The sequence below is a fragment of the Cervus elaphus genome, chromosome 14, assembly GCF_910594005.1.
Source record: "Cervus elaphus chromosome 14, mCerEla1.1, whole genome shotgun sequence".
Taxonomy (NCBI): Eukaryota; Metazoa; Chordata; class Mammalia; order Artiodactyla; family Cervidae; genus Cervus; species Cervus elaphus.
This window is the reverse complement of record NC_057828.1, coordinates 39,753,155-39,773,404: the sequence shown is the minus strand read 5'-3', so window position 1 is coordinate 39,773,404 and position 20,250 is coordinate 39,753,155. Positions and strand designations below refer to the sequence as shown.

The 20,250-nt window shown below is 39.5% G+C and overlaps 1 protein-coding gene across 2 annotated transcripts in view; it reads right to left on the bottom strand.

Annotated features, from left to right (window-relative positions):
• Positions 1–865: 865 nt before the first annotated feature.
• The window catches only part of PRRX1 (paired related homeobox 1), a 76,808-nt gene continuing 57,423 nt past the window's right edge, over positions 866–20,250 (bottom strand). The window contains exons 2-5 of one of the 2 annotated variants that reach the window (XM_043923992.1): positions 18,653–18,828; positions 13,750–13,931; positions 9,929–10,000; positions 4,001–4,223 (exon numbers count right to left, since the gene is read on the bottom strand). In XM_043923992.1, the coding sequence (XP_043779927.1) occupies positions 9,946–10,000; positions 13,750–13,931; positions 18,653–18,828 (413 nt within the window). In that variant the 3' untranslated portion in view covers positions 4,001–4,223; positions 9,929–9,945. Of the gene's footprint in view, positions 4,224–9,928; positions 10,001–13,749; positions 13,932–18,652; positions 18,829–20,250 lie in introns of both variants that reach the window. The other variant, XM_043923991.1, reaches the window with a different exon arrangement.

The window sequence follows — 20,250 nt, the reverse complement described above, 5'->3', positions numbered from 1 at the left end:
CACTCCCCACCTGAAATCCATAACCTCCCCTTCTCCTGCCCAGATCCTTGCTGATGAAACTCAAGTCCCAGTTCCTCAGGGAAATTCTCTCCCATTCCAGCCCAGTGTTTTCTTGCTTCCTTTTCTGAACTCCCATCTGCTTTATTTCTTGAACTATAGGCTTCCCTGGTGGCTCAGAGGGTAAAGCATCTGCCTGCAATGCTGTAGACCTGGGTTTGATCTCTGGGTTGGGAAGATCCCCTGGAGAAAGAAATGGCAACCTACTCCGGTACTCTTGCCTGGAAAATCCTGTGGATGGAGAAGCCTGGTAGGCTACAGTCCATGGGGTCGCAAAGAGTCGGATACAACTGAGCAACTTCACTTTCTATTGCATAAATTTGTTCATGCTATAGTTGCCATTTAAATCAGATTTACTTTAATTTATATGAAAAATAACTCATTTTCCTTTTTCATTTTTCTACCACCCCCTCCCCTACTTACTACACACTCAATACTGTAACAATAGGTGCTTAAGAAATTTTACTTTGTTACTTCTTTTTTCTAAAAGAAAAGGCTGTCCTTAATCTGTTTTGTCTAATGATATACATTATTGTGAATACTAAAGGGGTGGGTGAAAAATAGCAAAACTCTCCTTAAAGGTTCACTCTACGCTTACCCATTCTACTAAAAAATGCCCCCACTTTCTCCCACTGTTGTCTTTGTCTGTGAGAAACAAATAAAATATTTAGAAAATATTATTATACTCTAAGAAGTTCTCTTGTTCAGAAATTCCTCTTACCTTCACTTTTTGTCTGAATGCAGTCTTAGATCTTAGCAGATCTGTTTTTAATTTCAAAGGGAAAAGAACCATCAGACTCAGCAGACATAGTTGTATCCTTCTTTCTTTTTATTGAAAAGGAATCACTTCTATTCTAGCGCAAACAATGTATATTTTACATCATAAAGCAAGATATAATTTACATATTACATTTCTTATGAGATCTTTATACCCTAAATGTCATTCCCTTTTTTATCCAGTCACCTCTTCCAGCTTGATTTAACCTGCCAAGCACTCTACAAATCAGTGTCTTGTTTGGGGAGGGACTGGGAACACAGACGGTTGGCATGTATTCATCTGTTATCTGGGTATAGATGATGAAGAACAGGGATATGCCTTTGAACTTTGTGGCCCTGAGGCCCTCTCACACCTGGCTTAGGAGCCAGAATGCTGTTCTTCCAAATCACATATGAAACTTCTATTTTTTAAAAATCAATAATGAATGAACAAAACTGAGTGCTGGTACCCTGTGTACATTTCTCCATCAGATCCTTACATAGTCGATGTTTGTGGTATTGATTCACTAGCAATAAAAGCTCCTATGACTGATAGTATTGATTACTCTATGATATTCCTGGACAGCAAGCACTTGCCCAGGCACTGCCTAATTTCATCCAGCACTGGGGTTATGGGGGTTCAGGCTTTTCTCTTCACCACTCAAAATGAATGTCAGGACGAAAGTTTCAAATGACTTTGTTTTACATGATCCTCTATCTCTTTACTCCCTCTTCTAAGATTCCCCCCATTTTTAGCAAAATCTTTTCACCTATGATGTCTATTCCCTGCACTATACACCGCAAATCTTCTTTTAGTTGTTCTCCCCAAACTCCAAAGGTTCACTAGTTTCTTGGATTGCACTCTTTTCACAAAGAATGTTTTAATCTGTTAGGATAAAAACTTGATAATCTTCAGCAGCTAGTGGGACAAGAGAATTAGTTGAAGAATAGGAAGCAGTAATGTGTGTTGTTCAGCCAGCCTACATAAACCATTCAGTAAGAAATGATTTAATAGTATGTTAAAAGAAGAGGAAATCAGTTGATGAAAGCAAAATGCATATAAGATGGGCTTCCTTCTTATTAAAAAAAAAGTTTAGAATCAACCTTGGAAATACATTTTCAGATTGATGACTGTTGGACTGAAAATACCACCATTAGTTCAACCTGATATGCCAGGGAAAATCGCAAATGTGTCCTGAAAGTGGAGCTTAAGTCCCAAATCCTTGCCTGTTACTCACAGTTGGCATATTTGGCCAAAATCAATCTAAAGCTTTTCACTAATATAAAAAATTATTATAAATCCAAGTTTAATCCATTTATATATAAATCCAAGTTGGTCAAGATGAAAATATAAGTCAAAGAGATGTCTGTTCTGTGTGTCTCAAGTTATTTTTTGGTCAAATGATGTGATTTTTGAGAGGTCTGCAAATATAAACCTATTTCTCATTTCCAAATGCACGGTTATGAGTATTTACAGCAAGGTAGCATCTCCTTGCTAGAAAACAAGGCTTCTGGGTACCATAGCCTTCTATGAACATAGTATACTTTCATAGTCCCTTCCCTCCCATGGCTACAAAGTGCTGGACATACAGAGAATACAGGAAAGGATAAAGGAGCAAATGATTAGAGCCTCACAACACCCCTGTGAGGTAGGTAAGTATTGTTAAACCCATTTTACAAAAAAAAAAAAAAAAAATAGTAAACCAAGGCACAGCATGATAATGTGGTTTGGTCATGTCTACCTGACAAGTTTCAAAAGCATGGGTGGAAACAAAAGAGGAAGAAACAAAAGATCAGTCAGTCCTGGCTCCCAGCCCTAGATACTAAAGTTTATTTCAGTAGATTAGAAGATACCAATAGCCAACAATTGCCTTTCAAATTCTTAGAATTTAGATAAACCTTTAAGTATTTCACTGAATCATGTATCTTTCGTATTCCTGTTGAGTGGAAAAAGGACAGATAACTAAATGGCTTTTCCTCTGCTAAGTCTAATTCTCATGATAGTTTAGTATGCATCAGCATTTCACCAGAGTTCAGGTGCCAAACTTAAGGACATTTTCATAGCCTCAGTTGCTTCTAATTTATTTAAAACACTAATGTGAAAGTTATAACTGTTCTCAGACAGCTGCTTTATCAATTGCTCTGTGGCCATAGTGAGAATTTTGTGTAGAGAAAGAAAGGAAACAAGATCCCTAATTAAAAGTCTTACCACGGTAGAAATAAGGACACTGGTGATGGTGTGAAATTTGCTCTTGGTAGTGTTTGAGAAACTGCAAACTCAAGCTTGCAAGAATATTTTATATATATATATATATATATAATATATAAATATATACAGTATATATATAAGTGTGCATCTGACTACCCTTAAGGCACCAAAGAGATGTAAGGCCATGCCTTTCACAACTTAGTGTTTGTTTTCCTAGAGAAATGTCTCTTCCTCTCTCAAGTGAAAAATATGTCTTCTATCAGATAAGCCTATGTTAGCAAATTACTCAAGAAACAACAAATATCTTTAACTTAAGATGACTGCTTGGATAGGGGTGAGGGGTAGTAGTGAGGTGATTTTATCCTCTATTGCTTAGAGCTTAAATCTAGAGCTTAGAGCTTGGAATTAGCCAGACATAGCCAATCACATTGGATTAGATAGGCCAGTGACCAGATGTTGTATACAATTGCTTTTTTTTTCCCCCATAGTAGCTGAAGGAGTAACCTTACCATAACCAACAGAAATGGAGACAATGAGCAAGGGAATTATGTCTGGCACAAATTCTTCAGAAAGACTTTGGCTTTTCAGAAGTTCCTAGAGCTTCTGTCCAGAGAACTGGGAAGAAGGATGGGGTAAGGCACTGAGGTTCAAACAGGTCAATGAGGAGACTACAGGCAATTATTCTGAATATATATATACATACATGGTTTCTTTGGCTGCTGTTGATTCTTTTAAAACCCATACAATCATGGGGGTGGGTGGGCTGAACTTAACTGAAGAAGCTCAGAGTATATTAAGCAAAGCATATGAATAGAAGGAAAAACAAAATTAACACACACAGAAACAAGTGGTGGTGGTATCCCAGAGGGAGGAGGAACATTTGTTAACTAATTTTCATTTTGCTCCTCTCCTGCTTTTCTCTGCCATGGTCCCAATAGTTTAGTTCTGGTTTTTTTGTTTGTTTTTATTTTTTTTTTCCCAGCAGATGTAGAAATGACAGAGCAGGATAGGTGTCTTATGGTTTTTGATTTCTTCTTAGGCCTGTTTAATTATTTTTTTTCCTCAGTTGACTGTTGGCACCTGGTTCCTCTGTAAACTATATTCCTTGGCCTTCAGTCTCAGGTTGGCAATGCTGTTGGCCATGTTGATGCCCTGTGCAGGGTTATTGTTGGCACATGTGGCAGAATAAGTAGCCATGGCGCTGTAGGGACAAAGGAGAGAGCAGGGAGAATAACAGGCATTAGTTTCATGAAGTCGCAAGTCTGTGCCCCACATGGGTGCAACTCTCAGGATGGGGGCAGGCAGGTTGGACTACATGACCTCTGAGGTCCCTTACAGCCCCAGGTTTTCATTAGTCTAAGGCCCTTAGTGTGCTGAAGGTCCTTAGTGGCAAGTGTTTTGAAGGGCAGGGGAAAGCAGTGGAGAGTGGAACAAGGTGAGGGGGAAAGTATTTTCTGTGTTGGATACAGTGAGTAATGATTTATTTCTGGGGTGAGAGAAGAAAGCTGCTTATGGTGGATAGCAGGTGTTTCATCAGCTAACCAATTAAACCAGTATTTAATCTTGTCCTGCCTACATCACTAGTTTCTGGGAGCAAGGAGGAAGAGAAGGAGGCATTTGGAAAAAGAAACTAAAGGGCATTTTGCCTTCCTCACTCTAGGTAGTTGACTTGAATTCTAATACATTTTAACACATTTTAGATAATCACTGAATACCATATTAAATAGTTTCCTTGAAGAACCAGTTAAACAACCTAATATGACTTCTCTGGCTTTCTTGATCCACTGGTTGATGGTACCAAGTATTGCAGAATCAAGAAGTTTCCATCCCTACTGGCCTTGATTTTATAAATTTTACTCAAAAGTACTTGAGCAGCTTACACTGCATGCCGCATCCATTATTTTGGAAATGTTTAAATATCCTATATAAACTAGCAAATGATCCAGTTTCAGTATTCCTGACCTCAGAGGTAATTGTTTCTGACTGTTCTTATTGCAGAGAAAAACCCAAAGTCAGAGACTGTAATTAAGACCTAGGAATACCACTGGGCAGAAATTTGTAATTGGTGGCTTTCTGTTAATTACATCCAAGAATTTCTTTAAAAGGAAAAGTAAAGATTTCTTGGACTAGGATGCAAGGTATCTATTACTTGATACTAAATAGATATAAAGGAACAACTCATTTTAATTAAATGAACATATTTCTAGTTGTTTCTAAGATTAGCAAAATACCTTTCAGCTGAGGGCTGGAATGAGATAGACTTATAAATGGAATGACATGTGCTTTTCTGCTGCCTGCGTTCCTGTGCAATTTTGTCAGCCACACAGGAGTTTGTGGTTCTGGGGATCAAGTGTCGGACCAGAAAGAGAAAAAAACTAAAGCTACTCTACAAATAGGGAGACTATATCATTAATACTTATTTGGGACACCATGCAGTCAAGACTTCAAGTCAAGAATTATAGTCAAGACTCACAATAGCCTGTTTCAGCTCAGTTACTAGCAATTAACCCAGGAAAACTGGGTTAAAAATTATAATTATGTCTTACTAGAAATATACATCCTTAATTTAAGACCCTTATAACACTGGTGTGTGTGTGTTTGTATGGGTGTCCTACTGCAGGAGGAAGACTCAGAAGGGTTCCAAAATAATACTACACTCTTTCACTTTTGAAAATGAAAATTTTCAAACTCTTACTTCTTTCTGGGTACCTGATCTTAACTGTCTAGACAAAGTTAGGTTCATCTATAGCACCCTGTACTTTTCGTTTTAGCACTTATTTTAATTCCTCAACTATAAGTTCCAGAGATGAGACACCTCATCTGCCTTGTTCACCACTGTGCCTCCAGGCAGAGCTAACACCATATCTAGCACATATTTGGCATTCAAGAAAGTATTTAGTGAATAGGTAAGTAACTGAGAAATACCTAGGTACTGTATGATTAAACTGATTACTGCTCAGTATCAGTGATCTCTGTCACCCTGCTGTGAGCAATGATTTCTAAAAGTATTTTATCAACAGACTTTTATTTTAAGGAACCAGTCCTTCCCATTAATTGTGCTATCTTATTAGAATGAGAAAAATCAGAAGGGACATAACAAAAGCAGGGGCTGATGATTGCATATTCTTAACCCACCACAAATAGCTTTTAACAGTAACCAAAAAATGAATAAATATTGGTGCAGGTTAGATTTACAGAATAGGCCATTACTTCAACCACTATCTACCAAAAGACAACAGTTGAAAAACAGTCTCAATTCAGTAGGTTTTAATTAGGAGTGAAAAAAAATAATCAGAACAACCTGTTAAAATGGGACAAGTTTTGTTGTTGTTGTTGTTATAATATACCAAGAAGTTTCAATTAATTTCGAAATCCATATACGTATTATCATTTAAGTTCTATATGAATTACATGCTTCCATTCAAGACCCTATCAGAAAGAAATGCAAATCCATAAATCACATAATTGAGAAATTTCTAGGATATACTGAAGTCTAAGGTTTCAAACAAACAAAAAAATCTAAGTATCTAGAAAAGAGACAACTGGATTTGGGAAATGAACCTAAGTTGTAGATTATGAAATCAACCAAATCAGCCTTTCTAAGCCAGATTTCTGTGAGAGAATTAAGTCATAAAGATGATACATGGTACCAGTTTAAATGGATAGGAGATAAGTTGGGATTTTGAGTTATCTGTTTTTTCGTTAAATACTGAGAATAAAATTGAATGGCTTCTGAAAACAGAAAGCTAAAATTTCACAAGGGAGCAAAAAGAGAAAAAGTTCTCTGATGGCAAACTGGAAATATGGCAAACATGGAATATTGTGCTTTTAAGAATTTGACTCAATTTCCTGAGACATCCTTTGAGATTCTGGACAAGGAAAGTCTCATTTAATAGAGAGTCTGTCTTTCTTTTGATAATCAAGGGTGTGGTCCATTTTCCTTAGTTGACAAAGGGAGTTAGAACGGTGGGGGATTAGTTTGCTAAAGATGCTGTTACTGTTTTCTAGAAATGTCTACTGTACTTGTGATTTCAATTTTGTCTATTATACAACCAGTTTGCTGTAAACTTCATAATTTACTAGTGTCATCTGGTTTTCTAGTCAGAAGACTTAGTATGGTAACACATTTCTTGGAAATATTGAGACTCTCTCTAATGCAGGTCACATGTTAATATTCCAAATGAGATGAATGTTGATCCACTTCCCATCTGAAACCCAGATTAGTGAAATTAGAGTTGTATTTTGCCTGGGAGACTAGATTTTCACTGAGACACCTCTCCTTAAACAGCAGGCTGTGTTTGCAGAGTTGTAAAATCTTGTCTAATTGTACTGTGGTTCTTTTATAAAGACACCACTGTGTTTTGAGACCATGACAACGCCTTATAGGTAGCTCTCAAGTTAGAAGGTTATCAGAATAAGAAAGCAGTTGCTATTAATGAATGAATTTTGCAATATACTAGATGCTTGATAAATGATAAGATTTTCACTTGATAAATGTTTAGGAAAGTTATAAAGTTTCAAAAATTGGTCTAACATTTCAGCATTGCATAGCCATAAGAAGTAAGATGAAGAAACAGAGACCATCTTAATTCACAGTCTCTAAATAAATGCTTAGAATACATAACTCTATAGACAGAGACCTCGGTTATATTTTGTGCATATACTAAAGAAAATGCCTCTGTTTTCCTTCCAGTAGTTTGACATGAGTCTAGTCTCTCAATCTAAATTAAAAGCTCCATTTAGGCAAGTAGGGACCAGTCCTTTGGCATACCAGTGCCAAGCAAGACATGTTACTGTCAGAAAAGACAAAATTAATCTAGAAGCAGCTTAGTCATGCTTTTAAAAGGCCTTAGAAATATGATGGAGAGGACCCACTTCCAAAAGTAACAACAGATGCAAGAAAGCCTTGAGTGGCTGCCAATCTGAGATTGTTCATGACCGCCTGTTTTCCTTGTCATCAAGACTTTTGAAGCTCTCTGTTAGGAAAATAAAGAGAACTCTGAAATGTTTTCTCACAAGACAGAAACCAATGAGGTTAATAAGCTGTTTTCAACCAAAGTTGGGGGGCCATTCAGACCATGGTCTTCCTAAACAGGATTAAGCTTCCTGGGCTAAAAAGATGAGGTTAAAACTAATCAATTTATTAAGCACATGATAGCACAAAGAGCTTGCTTACTGACACCTAGAGATCTTGCCCGTTGATCTTACCTTCTGCCTATTCCTCTAACAAGATGGAGACATGAGATAAGGACTAAGACTGGGCTTATAGCATTTGGCCAAAGCAACATTTCTATTTGGTTTTTAAGAATGTAAAGTTCTTTGTGTCCGTGACCAAGAAATCACACTGATGAATAAAAGGCCTGGAAGACTCAGAGATGAAAAAGAAATACTTGTATCCCATCTGTTGATTCAGCAAATCTGCTCTGGAACTTGCAGAGAGCTGACACATTTAAGTAAGCTTGAAATTTTTCCATCTCCTTATTTGGAGATTCCTAACAGATGGAGCTCAGCCATAGACAGCAGAATGCTAACCACCAGCAGGGTTAGAGTTCTGTTTTCACTGGGGGACAAATCATTTTTGATAATTTCAGCCTACCTTAAGAGGTTGTCCTGAGGAATAATATGTTAAAATGGCTGTCAAACACCGAAGGAAGTATGGAAAATACTATGCGTGGTATGGAAGCCAGGAAACTTACAAACATCTCCCCTTCTGCTTTCTAGCCACCCAGAATGCAGATCCCACCAATCACAAAACAGTTAAGGAGAGCTGAGGGTGCGGGTGGATAATACCTGACTCAGTTTTCAAGTCTTTGTTTTCTATTTGCTCCTTCTGGACAAATGATACCAAGCTATGGAAAAATTCACCCCAAAGACAGATCTGTCAGCCCAAGAAGTCTGTTTCTGAGATCCTAGGGATTCTCAGATTTTTCCAAAGGCTATAGAGCTTGAGGTTTTTGTGAGTTTGTTTGTGATGTGTGAAGTTTGGAGATCATCTCTTGGGTTTGTTCTGTTGTCAGTGCAAGAACAACAGAGGTATACGTGCTTCCATCTAATAAAATTCAATATGAGCTTTCCTAGGGGAATTTAAACTTTTAAAGAGAGACCTGATAAATCCTTTGGGAAGTGATCTTTTGTAATTTAAGTAATCATTTCCAACTTCTGTTTTTAAAACTCAGAAGTTGATCTCTTTAAATGTGCATTTAGCTCTTAAAGTGGACACATTTGGACCATATTTCATTGCTAAGACTTCAGTTTGCACTGCATGTTCAGTGATCCATCTGCCATTGTAAACATTTTTCCTCTAAAAATGTTTTATATATGAAGTCTTGCATCTTTCTGCTGTCTCGGTGATTTTTGTTTTTCTTTTTGAAATGCACGTTGCTTAACCATAGGTTCCAAAAGCGCCTTGTGATATATAATAGGGAAATTCTTACTAGCTCAATCTTAGATACAAGGTACATAAGAGATTCATGACTCAACTGGCCTGAAGAGCAACAAGAGCCAGGACAAGAACATAGTTCTTCTGACCTCTGTCCTATATCCTCTAAAGCCTCACTATTCAAAGCATGTACCAAGTGTCAACAGCCTGGGCATCACATGGGAGCACGTTAGACGTACAGTTCCCAGGTCTTGCCCTAGACTTACTGAATCTGAGTCTGTGCTGTAACATGATCCCAGGTGATTCATATGCCCAGTAATCCCTGAAGAGCCCTTCTCTAGGCTATCAGACTACCCTGAACTCTATGGACGTATTTTTCTTGCAGCTCTGGTTTCCAATAGTATTTCCCACTGGAAGACGTCACTGCTTTCATTTCTAGGACTGTAAGCCCCGCTTTCTTGAACATACTTAATTCCCACTTACACCCTACCCCCAGCAGCCACCCTCTTCCCCCTCTGACAAGTTACCTTTTCAGTGTCTTCCGTTAGAATCCGTTATGAAGCCCCTCGTGTAAACAACATCTTGGGAGGGAGGAGGATCTATTTTTGAAAGTGTGAAAGGGAGAAATGAGCCAAATGCGTTCAGCAGATGTCAGGCAGCACTGTGACCACGATCAAATGAGGGGAGGAGGAGGAGAAGGTTGGGGGAGGGAAATCGTGGATAAGGATCACTGGCCTCTCTTTCACTTGTCATTAGTCTCCTTTGAAGCCCAGCCCTCCCTCTGGAAATGGCACTCCAGACCAGTACTGCAGAGCCAGACCATTCTTTATCTATCTTTCACAGGAAAGGATGCCCCTGAGGAAAGATTTCTTGACTACTTCATTCAAAACGACAGTCAAAAGTCCAGGACTTGGTAAATCACTGCTGCCCAAGAGGTAAAGCTGTACAAGACAGGAGTCTTAACAACTCTGGTGCTTGTGTGTGCTTCCATTTGCCTAAGGAAACAGTTCTGAGCAAAGCAGTGAGTGTGCGCGGCGAAGACAAGCTTCTTTCCCCTGACTTTGGGTAGATAAAGAAGATGCCTGCCAGAACGGTAGTGTCCAGTTAGGGACTACTTCGCTACTCTGGGCGACTCAGTTGCCCGCCTGACATCATCACCTCTAATATCCTCGAGGTAATGAAGGAGGTCAGGACATGCTATAAATAGAGTGAACCATATGTCTTGGTTTGTCAGGGACAATCCCAGTTTATGCCTGTTGTCCTTGAGTCATTATTAATAGCACCCCCCTTTTACTCTCACAAGTGTCCCAGTTTGGATGATTAATTATACAACCACCACTCTGGATATAAAAGACACCCGGGGCGGGGGAGGGGGAGGGGAACGTGTTGGTTGTTTCCCATGTCATAATTCTGACCATACGCAAGCTATTTGCTTTGAGACTTGGTTTCCTCCTCTCTTTTTCCAGAGGAGAGCTGTGGAAGTCAGCAAACTGCCCTTTCTGGCAAAATTGTCTCCTCACAGTCCCTGGGTTGCATGTCTCACTCATGCCAGGGAATGCCCACATACCCCAGAACATGGACCTCAGTGGCAGACATGCTTCCCGCATCTGAGACAAATCCTGAATCAAACAGGCACGTTTATGTAGTTTTCCAGTCTTACTCTTTTTACTGTTTTCAATAGAGTAAGATTTAATGTGAATGAAAGCGGGGTTATATGGCCTAATACATTAGACAGAAACAGGGATCATGAGCCCTGGCTTTAACTTTGCGTGCCGAAGGCTTAAATTCGGGCAAGTGTTCAGTCTCTTCTTTGGAACCAGATCAAGGACAAAGCTGCCACACAGGAGCATCCAAGGATTAACCAAGAGAAATGCCTTTTAATGAATGTCACATGTGCGATAACTAATTTGACATAATAGTACCAACAGAAATAGCAAGTTAATTTTCCATAACACAAAAGATCTATCATTTCCTTTGCTTTTCATCACTTGGTTTTCTTTTATATTTCCTTAACAACACTTATATTTCCTACCAAGCTTCAAAATGTGAGATTGTAATGAGTATTTTGGCTCTAAACACAGCAGAAATATCTTTAAGGAACAAAATAATTTTTTGCCACTTTTTGAAATTAATCAAAATATAAACACTTCAGTCAACACTGGGTCAAAAACATAACTGTTGATTAAATTAGTGTTTAAACCATCATTTTTCTACTTAAATCTGGAGATTAATTTATCCTTCATACAGAATATGAACAGTCAGATTCTATGAAATTTTTAATTATTTTTTACAAACTCTGTGTCTAAGAGAGAAAAGATATAAAAGTATACCATGAATTGAATAAGAAGTAACTAGGTTATATGATTTTAAGTGAAAGGAGCAGAATACAAAATAGTATTTACACTATGTCTATACTATATAAAATACTGAACTCTAATTGCAAAAATAAACACTAGTTATCTCAAGATGGTGGAATTATGAGTGTTTTTTTAAAGTGTATCTAGAATTTCTACGCAATCTGTCAAATTAAAATATAACACTTCCCCAAAAAGCATACATAAATTGCATGTTAATAATTTCAGTTAGATGCCCATATACAAAGTATGTATAATGCAGGCATCGGATTTGAACTTCTGCTGAGGTCCAGGTAATCTAGTCTAATATTAAGGTTTTCATCTCCACTATGCAGTATACTGCCCTCCATCTCTCACTGGTAAGGACCACATGACAGCCATCTCGGTTATTATAGCTGGTAAAAAAAGTTCCTTACTAGGATCCAGGAATAAATAAAAAGGAGCTAAACTTCCTGGTTGTGACCAAATTCAAACCAGAGACTTCAAGCTCTGATCCAAATCCATTTCCCAAACCATTTAATGAGTCTATGAGCTATCAATATTTATAAAAAAAAAAAAAACCCATCAAAGCAATCTTTCACTTATTTAAAACATTAAAGAATATGTGATTTTATAATGGTCTGCAAAATATGTTTTTAGTAAATCCTTTGGGAGAGGAGTCTAAATTTTAAAAAGGACACACAAATAGGACTAATCTTTTGAAATCAGCAAAGCATACTATGTCTAAGAGCAATAGGAATTTCCAATTTCCTAAGCATAGACCAAAGCAAGTCAGGCTAATTTCATAATGGGGAATTTAAAAGAAATTTCCAAATGCATTTATGGCATTTATTTCAAGGAACTGATTTCAAACAGAAAGAATATTTAGGTAAGGTTTTTGCTATAATTAGAAAGATCAAATTCGAAACTATCTGCATTTCACTAATGCATTTCACATCAGGAACTCAGCATCAACTGGGAGATAATCTCTTACACTTAGTTTAAAACCTCTCTTTAAACGCTTAATTAACCTTAACAATAAAAAGGTAAACAGAAGCATAGTATGTGGTTTGTAAATACTTCTTCCTCTGCTACAATTGGCCAGAGAATACAGAGCCTTGATCTGGTTTCTAAGAGTACTCAGGCTTAGCTTCAAATAGACACTTTAGACCATGACAATGCATTGGGCACACGTGTTTCAGCTTCCCACTGGCATTAGTCTGTTTTTTTCTGAACAGCATAATCAATGAAAGTTAAAAGCTTTTCCAAGCAATTGAAATAATATTATGTTATTTGCTTCCTTAATATTTTTCACCTTTTAAATATAAAAATTTAGTGAAAACTATACATTGCTTTCATATATATTTTTTTAAACCCACACAAACTAACCCCCAAAGAACTTCAAATAAGTCGACAAGAACTAGCAATAGAATAGGAAAGCATCTTGGATCATAAGACATTCCCACCTATTAATAAAGATCTATGGCCATGAGAGTGATCTGAATGATCTTGGGTTTTTTTCCCCTTCTCTCTCTCTTTCCTTCTTTTTCCCCTTCCTTATTTCTTTTCATTCCACATCAGTTTTACTGTGAAGTTTGCCTTTGGTCCTACACTTAGAGCCTTATGTGTTAAATTCCTACTTGAGCATAATCCAACCAATCTATCCAATTTGGAAATGGAATAAAGTTTTGTTCCAGAATGATTGCAACAGGGACTCTGGGCATAGCTTAACGATCTTTTCTTTTAGATTCTTCCCCATCTTTGAAACCTTTGCAAGAGTTCCTGAGTCCAAGAGGAGACTGCTGTTGGCCTGCCCCTCTCTCTTCTGCCCCAGACCCTGCTCCTGGGGCAACTAGTGATCTCCTGTGAAAATCTGGGGATGTCAGCAAGTTGAATGTCTCTGAAGAGGTTAACCCAGTGAGAAATGTCAGCCAGCTGCACAAGCAGCTTTGAATGTGACCAACCGTTGAGAAATGTGTGGAGGTGGAGCAAGGGAGGGTGGGCCAGTCATTCACCTGTACGGAGAGGCCGTCCCCCAGGAGAGATAATCAGTGGGTCTTGGAGCAGGACGAGGTACGATGGGCTGCTCCACAGCAGTCACGTCTCCTGAGTAGGATTTGAGGAGGGAAGCATTTTTATTGGCCAGCATGGCTCTCTCATTCCTGCGGAATTTGGCTCTTCGGTTCTGAAACCACACCTGGAAGATTGTCGGAAGGAGAGAAGGGCATGAGGAGGGAGAGGAAAAACAAAGGAGAGGTTCCATGAATAAACTCCTGGTTGATTTTTACCATATAACACCTTCCCAAGGAAGATATAGGCTAAGCATGGAATTCTTCCTAGAACAACAGAAAACATGCCATAATCCTTCCCAGTGGGCCCTGTTCCAGGGCTATTAAGAACAGAGACTAAGAGGTGCTTCCAGTGATCAGGCCACCAGATACGGGATCCATGACGAACCCATTTGACAGCAAATTGTGGATTATAATTCCTCTCAGAATTATAGTAAAAAGAAAAATCTCATCCAGACTTCTGCCACAGGTATAGTGATATTTTTAAAGTTTCTTCAAAGTTCTTCAAAGGGCAGAAACATCATCTGCTTTTATGATACTTATTGGATATTTAAAGAAAATCTCCCATCTTCCCAAAAGTAGACCCTGCGTTAAGCATTTCAGAAGCAAATAGTTTATCTGGGAGGTGTGAGGAATAACCACAGAAGAGGGAGGAAGTAACAGAAGAAAAGCAACCTCTTAACTGGTGTGCTACTGAACCAGCTCTGTCTGTGGGCGCTTAGTCCTTGAGAGACCCTAAGGATAACACAGGGCACACACCTCCCACTGGAGGGGTGAGAGAGTTGTGGATTCACACATTGGCTCCTGTCAGTCACTGGTTAAAGTTCCAACACTTCTGGCATGTCTCCTGAAGTTCTAGAAAGAAACTTGTGAAACAGAAATTCAGATACTGAAAGTTGGAAGCTGGTTGGAGTGTATTTAATTGCTGGCTTCCAAGGAAATGGGCAGCACTGATACCATTGATGACAGCTAATAAAAACTCTACCATTTATTAAGTGCTACTAGGGCTAGGAATTTATACAAACACGTTACCTACATTTTTTATACTTATGACAATTCCCAACAGGTGTTATTATTTCTGTTTCAGAGTTGAGAAAACCGTTTCAATGAGATGAAAGGCTCTGTTGAAGTTCACAGAAGTAATAAATGGCTGAGTTTTTGAGCTCAAGGACATCTGACTCATGATCTTACAATTCTTCTGTACTGCTGTGGAATTTTATTCCTTCATTTACTCATTCACAAAGTCCTTGTGGAGACTGCATTCTAGATCCTGGCCTAAATACTGGGAATGGAGAGATGAGACTTACTCTGCTCATAAGCAGCTCACAATCTACTAAAAAAAGATAGACATGTAAATTTGAAAGACAGCAATACAAGAATTTTAGGTACAGTTATGGAAAGGCATGACAGATGTGGGAGAAAGAAATCCTATGGTGCAGAGTGGGACAATTTCACAGTGCTAGCTGGCAATATTCACATAGAAATACCATGTGATTGGTGCCCCCATGGAAGGCCAGGGTGCGAATCAGTAGAGGAAGAATCTTTTCTGGTTTCAGCTCTTTTGTTTCTAAGGTGTCCTTCACATTTCTATTAGAGTTATCATTTTAAATGCAAATATAATTGTATTAGTGCTTCTCTTTAGCTTTCTATCATCCACTGACTCTCTCTGCCACCCACAGAGTAAAATCAAAATGTTTTATCAAACATATCAAAGATAATATCTTATCTTTATTCTAGAACAAAGCTGGTTCAAGAATTAGCTCATTGTCCATCGATTCAGCCACATTCTGTATCACTTGGCCTTCATGCACTGGTGCTTCATCATTTCAGATCTTACTCTGGGGTTAAGACTCCCAAATGTATTTGGCTATTTTCCCACCTATATGTATTCACACTGAATGTTCTGTCTGCAGTATTCTCCCCTTTTATCCAGGTGCCAACGACTTGTTTTTTTAAGGTTTAACTTGAACATCACCTTCTTTGTGAAATGTTAGCGTGGAAGGAACGTGACTTTACAATCTAACAGAGTTAAAGAAAAATATTGGCTCCATGACTTAAAGATTTGTCCTTGGATAGTTATATATGTCTCTGATCCTTTGTCTCACAATCAAATAAAGATGCTAATACCAACTCACATGTTGTTGTGAGACTTGGCATAGAATGGCTACTCAATGTTCATGTATTCTCTTTTCCCCCAGGCAGATTTAATCAGTCCTTCCTCTGATCTATCACTAATTCTTGAACATTCCTTTAGCGTAGGAATCATCTTATGCTCTGATAATAGTATGATCTGCACATTTGTCTTCTCTGCTCCCAGTCTGGAACATCTTTGAGGAAAGAGCCAGTGTATTATTTATCCCCAGCAAAGCAAAACCAGTTCCAAGAGAATAACAGATGCTTGATAGATATTTGAGAGGGAGAAAAGACAGGGAAAAAATGAGATTGCAAAGATGATAAGATATGGCTTCCATCCAAAAGAACTTCACAGTCTAGCTGGGGAAGTTGGCCTGCGCACAACTCAATATAATACATGTCACATTGTGATAAAGGCCATAAATATAAAGAAGGCCAGATTCAGAGGCAGTGGTTTAGACTGGCAAAGGGTAAGTCTTCATAGAGGAAGAATAAAGTCACAAAGGGAGAATTCTGTCCTGCTTACATGGGAAATGTTCACAATTCTAAAAGACTTTAGAACATAGTAGGATGGAAAAGGAAGAAGACAAAATAGTTTCAACATATAAGAATGTCATTTGCTTATTGTGATGGGACCAATTTAGCTCCCTAATCCAAAATTACTCTTTCACCTTTTTTTGTTAATTCCCAACATTGCCCTGTTCAGGTTCCCTTATTTAAAATTCAGATCGCCATGGCAAAAGTGGTACTTTCAGGCATTGTGAGTTATTGACCTAAAATTATTTATTATACCACTGGAGGCCAAGCCTGGGGCATAAAAAAGTATGGGTTTTGAAGGAGAGAGGAAAGGATTTAAGAGTAGAAACAGGGAGCATGTTTGGAGAACTGTGGTGAGCAGCATGGGGGAAGAGGATGTGGGAAGGCTGACCTCAGAGTTGTGCTTTGGACAGCAGGATGGAGAGAGCAGAACTGAATTTGTGCCTGTGGACCACTCTCATCTGAGCCTTGAGAGACTCCCACATAGTAACACCAGCATCCTCACATCTGCCCGCTCCTAACCTATCCTTGGGGGTACCACAGTGCCCAGGCAACTTACCCCTTTTGTCAAAGACATTTTTTTTTCTCCTGGGAAGGACTTTTAGGTGAAATCCCCATTTCACAGGGACAATGCTTGCACACTGTCTTCAGGCTGAGGCAACCTCTCAGACCCTCGCCCTCAACTCAGCAAATATCTCTCACAGTGTAGGGTTCTGCATACAGTCCCTAGCCTCCACACCCTTCCACACCCTAGCCCAAGTCCCCCATCAAGAGAGTTATCATTTGCAGAAAGAAATCCTTCAAGCCCAGGGCCTACCCAGGTGGCTCAGAGATGAAGATTCCACCTACCAAAGTAGGAGTCACAGGTTTGATCTGTGGTCCAGGAAGATCCTACATGCTGCAGAGCAACTAAGCCCATGCACCACAGCTATTGAGTCTGTGCTCTAGAGCCCATGTTCCCCAAAAGAAAAGCCACTGCAATGAAAAACCTATGCACTGCTATGAAGAGTAGGCCCCACTCTCTGCAACTAGAGAAAAGCCCGGGCAGCAATGAAGACCCAGTAGAACCAAAAGTAAATAAATCTTTAAAGAAATATTTTTCAAAAAGAAATTCTTCAATCTCAGACTGAACACAGATTTACAAACAATAATTTCTTAGGGAAGACAAGCCTACCTCCAGCAATATGGAAGATAATAAAATCTAGACTCTGAGCAGAGATAGCAAAGCACTGCTTGAAAAAGCATGTAGCCAGAGAACTTGTTTATGTATTTATTTAAAACCTACTATAATGCTTAAAAACATGAACTCTAGATCTGCATATGTGTCTTCAAATTCTAGTTCAGCCCCTTCCTAGCTGTGTCACGTTATACACAATCCTTTAATCTCTGAGTCTCTGTTTCCGTATCTGTCAGATGAATATTATCCACCTCACTGAATTGGGGTGAGGATTAGACAGATCAGTTATGTAACTAAGGACACTGGTTAGCATATAAGGGCTCAGCTCGTATTAGTTATTATTATCATCATTATTATTCCTAATCACAGATTGTATTACTTCTAGATGCCTGGCTTGTAGTTGATGAGTCATGGCATTAATATTTGAGAGAATTACTGTTCTCTCTTCACCTCGTTTTACATGCACTTACCCTTCTTCACTTCATAGAAACACAAAATCACCTACTTAAATGTGCTCTTAATGCAGTTTCTAAGTTCAACGTCTGATGTGTTCATTCCCCACTGCCATCCATGTCCATCACTATAAATATGTTTCTTGAAGATTTGGACATTCCCAAAGTCTGGGGAGGAAAACTGAGGTGGGGGACAGAGAGTTCATCTCTTTGACCACCCGACTGCTCAAGTTGAAAGCTGGGGCAAGGTGGTGGGGAAGGTGCAGAGTCAAATCCTCTGAAGGACAATGTTTATAACATGACTCTGGAAGGATGGGAAACAATGAGAGGTGTGAGACTGCCAGCAAGGCGTATTCTGCCCTACTGAAAGGCCTTCACTTTGATTTTTAAAACTATGCTTCTGCCAAAAGAAACACAATCAGAAACTGATTCTGCCTTCATGCTGCCCATTTATAATCCTTCTTACTATCAGCTCTGGTCTGAAACCTACAAGTGGTGTTTTTCAACGTCTTCAGAGACGTGCCTTTGAGGTGGGGAGTACTCTGGTTACCTGCACTCTGGCCTCAGTGAGGTTCACCCGGCGGGCAAGGTCTTCTCGCACAAAAGCATCTGGGTAGTGTGTCCGCTCAAAGACACGCTCCAAAGCCTGCAGCTGACTGCTGTTGAAGGTTGTCCTGTTCCTCCGCTGCTTTCTTTTCTTCTTTTCCTCTGAGTTCAGTTGATCATCTGGAATACAAGAAATTGATGATAAAGGAGCTAAAGTCACGTCAGAGGTCTGGTTTATACTTCTTCACTGTATATCTACAGTGAAACTCTTTCCTTGGCTCCCATGCTCATCAAAGTGCTAGGGCCAAATGCCACGTTCCTGATGCAAATACGGGTTTTAATGCCATCAAGTTCATATGCCAAGAACCCACAGCAGTTTTGATGTTGGTTTGTTGCTTCTAAATCTTCAACCAGACCTGAACTCTCAGAGAGATCTTTTCATATGCTCCTTGAAGCCTGTTTTGTCAAGAGGGCTAAAGAAAGATTTTACTCCTCTCTATATTCTCTGGACATCTCCAGAGATGGGGAAAGGAGAAGAGATTGCTTTGGACCTCATTTGTCTTAGGTAATACTATGTTCATTCACACAGTTTCATAACCGAGGAGCCGAACAATTCCCTGGTTATGTCACCTCAACAAACCCACATCAACACAAATGCAGTTATAGAGGAAAAGCTATATTCAAACAGATTAGAAGGATTTCTGTTTTTCCCATGCATCTTCCTGGAAAAAACAAATAATTCCTCACTGTGTGTGTTCACGGTTCCATGCTGTTGCTGAGTTAGGCATCAAGGGCATCAGCTTAGATCAGGGCTAGTGCTACAACACCTACCCACCCCAGCTGACGCTGATCTGGAATTCACTAAGAACTCAAGAACAGTCCTGAAAGACCTCTGAGCCAGTTTCACCCCAAATTTGAGCTCTAGGGCTTTGAGGTCTTAGGAACCTTTGGATAATCATGTCCTCAAGTTTTTAGCCATCAAGATTCCTCCTTGATTTTCTCAGAGTTCCCCCAAAGGCACTGTGGCCAGCTGGTCGTCCAGCCTGCCCAGGGCTGTAAGAGAGTCGTGTGCTCTGTCCTGCTGCCCTCCCTCGGTCCAGCAGGAACAATGGACATGTGGAACTGAGAGGGATACCAGCTGTGCTAACATCACTGTCTTAGCCCTCACGCTCACACCCAAGGCACCGCAGAGCCCCTGCAGTACTCAGAGATTTGCAGCTTGAGTTGCTCAGGCCCAAGTCACATGCTCGGCCTGATGAACCAGACTCACCCTTCCAATCGCTTTCCCCACTCATCTCAAAAGAAAATACGAGGAGTGAGAGTGAGGTTGGAGGGAAAGAGAGCATGGCCACTTGTTCCACATTCAATGGAAGTAGCTCTCAAGTTGCTTTTTTTCAACATGTAAATTCTCCTGAGGGCTTCCCAGGTGGCACAGTGATAAAGAACCCACCTGCCAGTATAGGAGACATGGGTTTGATCCCTGGGTTGGGAAGACCTCCTGTAGAAGGAAATGGCAACCCATTCCAGTATTCCTGCCTGGGAAATTCCATGGACAGAGGAGCCTGGAGGGCTAGAGTCCACAGGGTCACAAAGACTCAGACA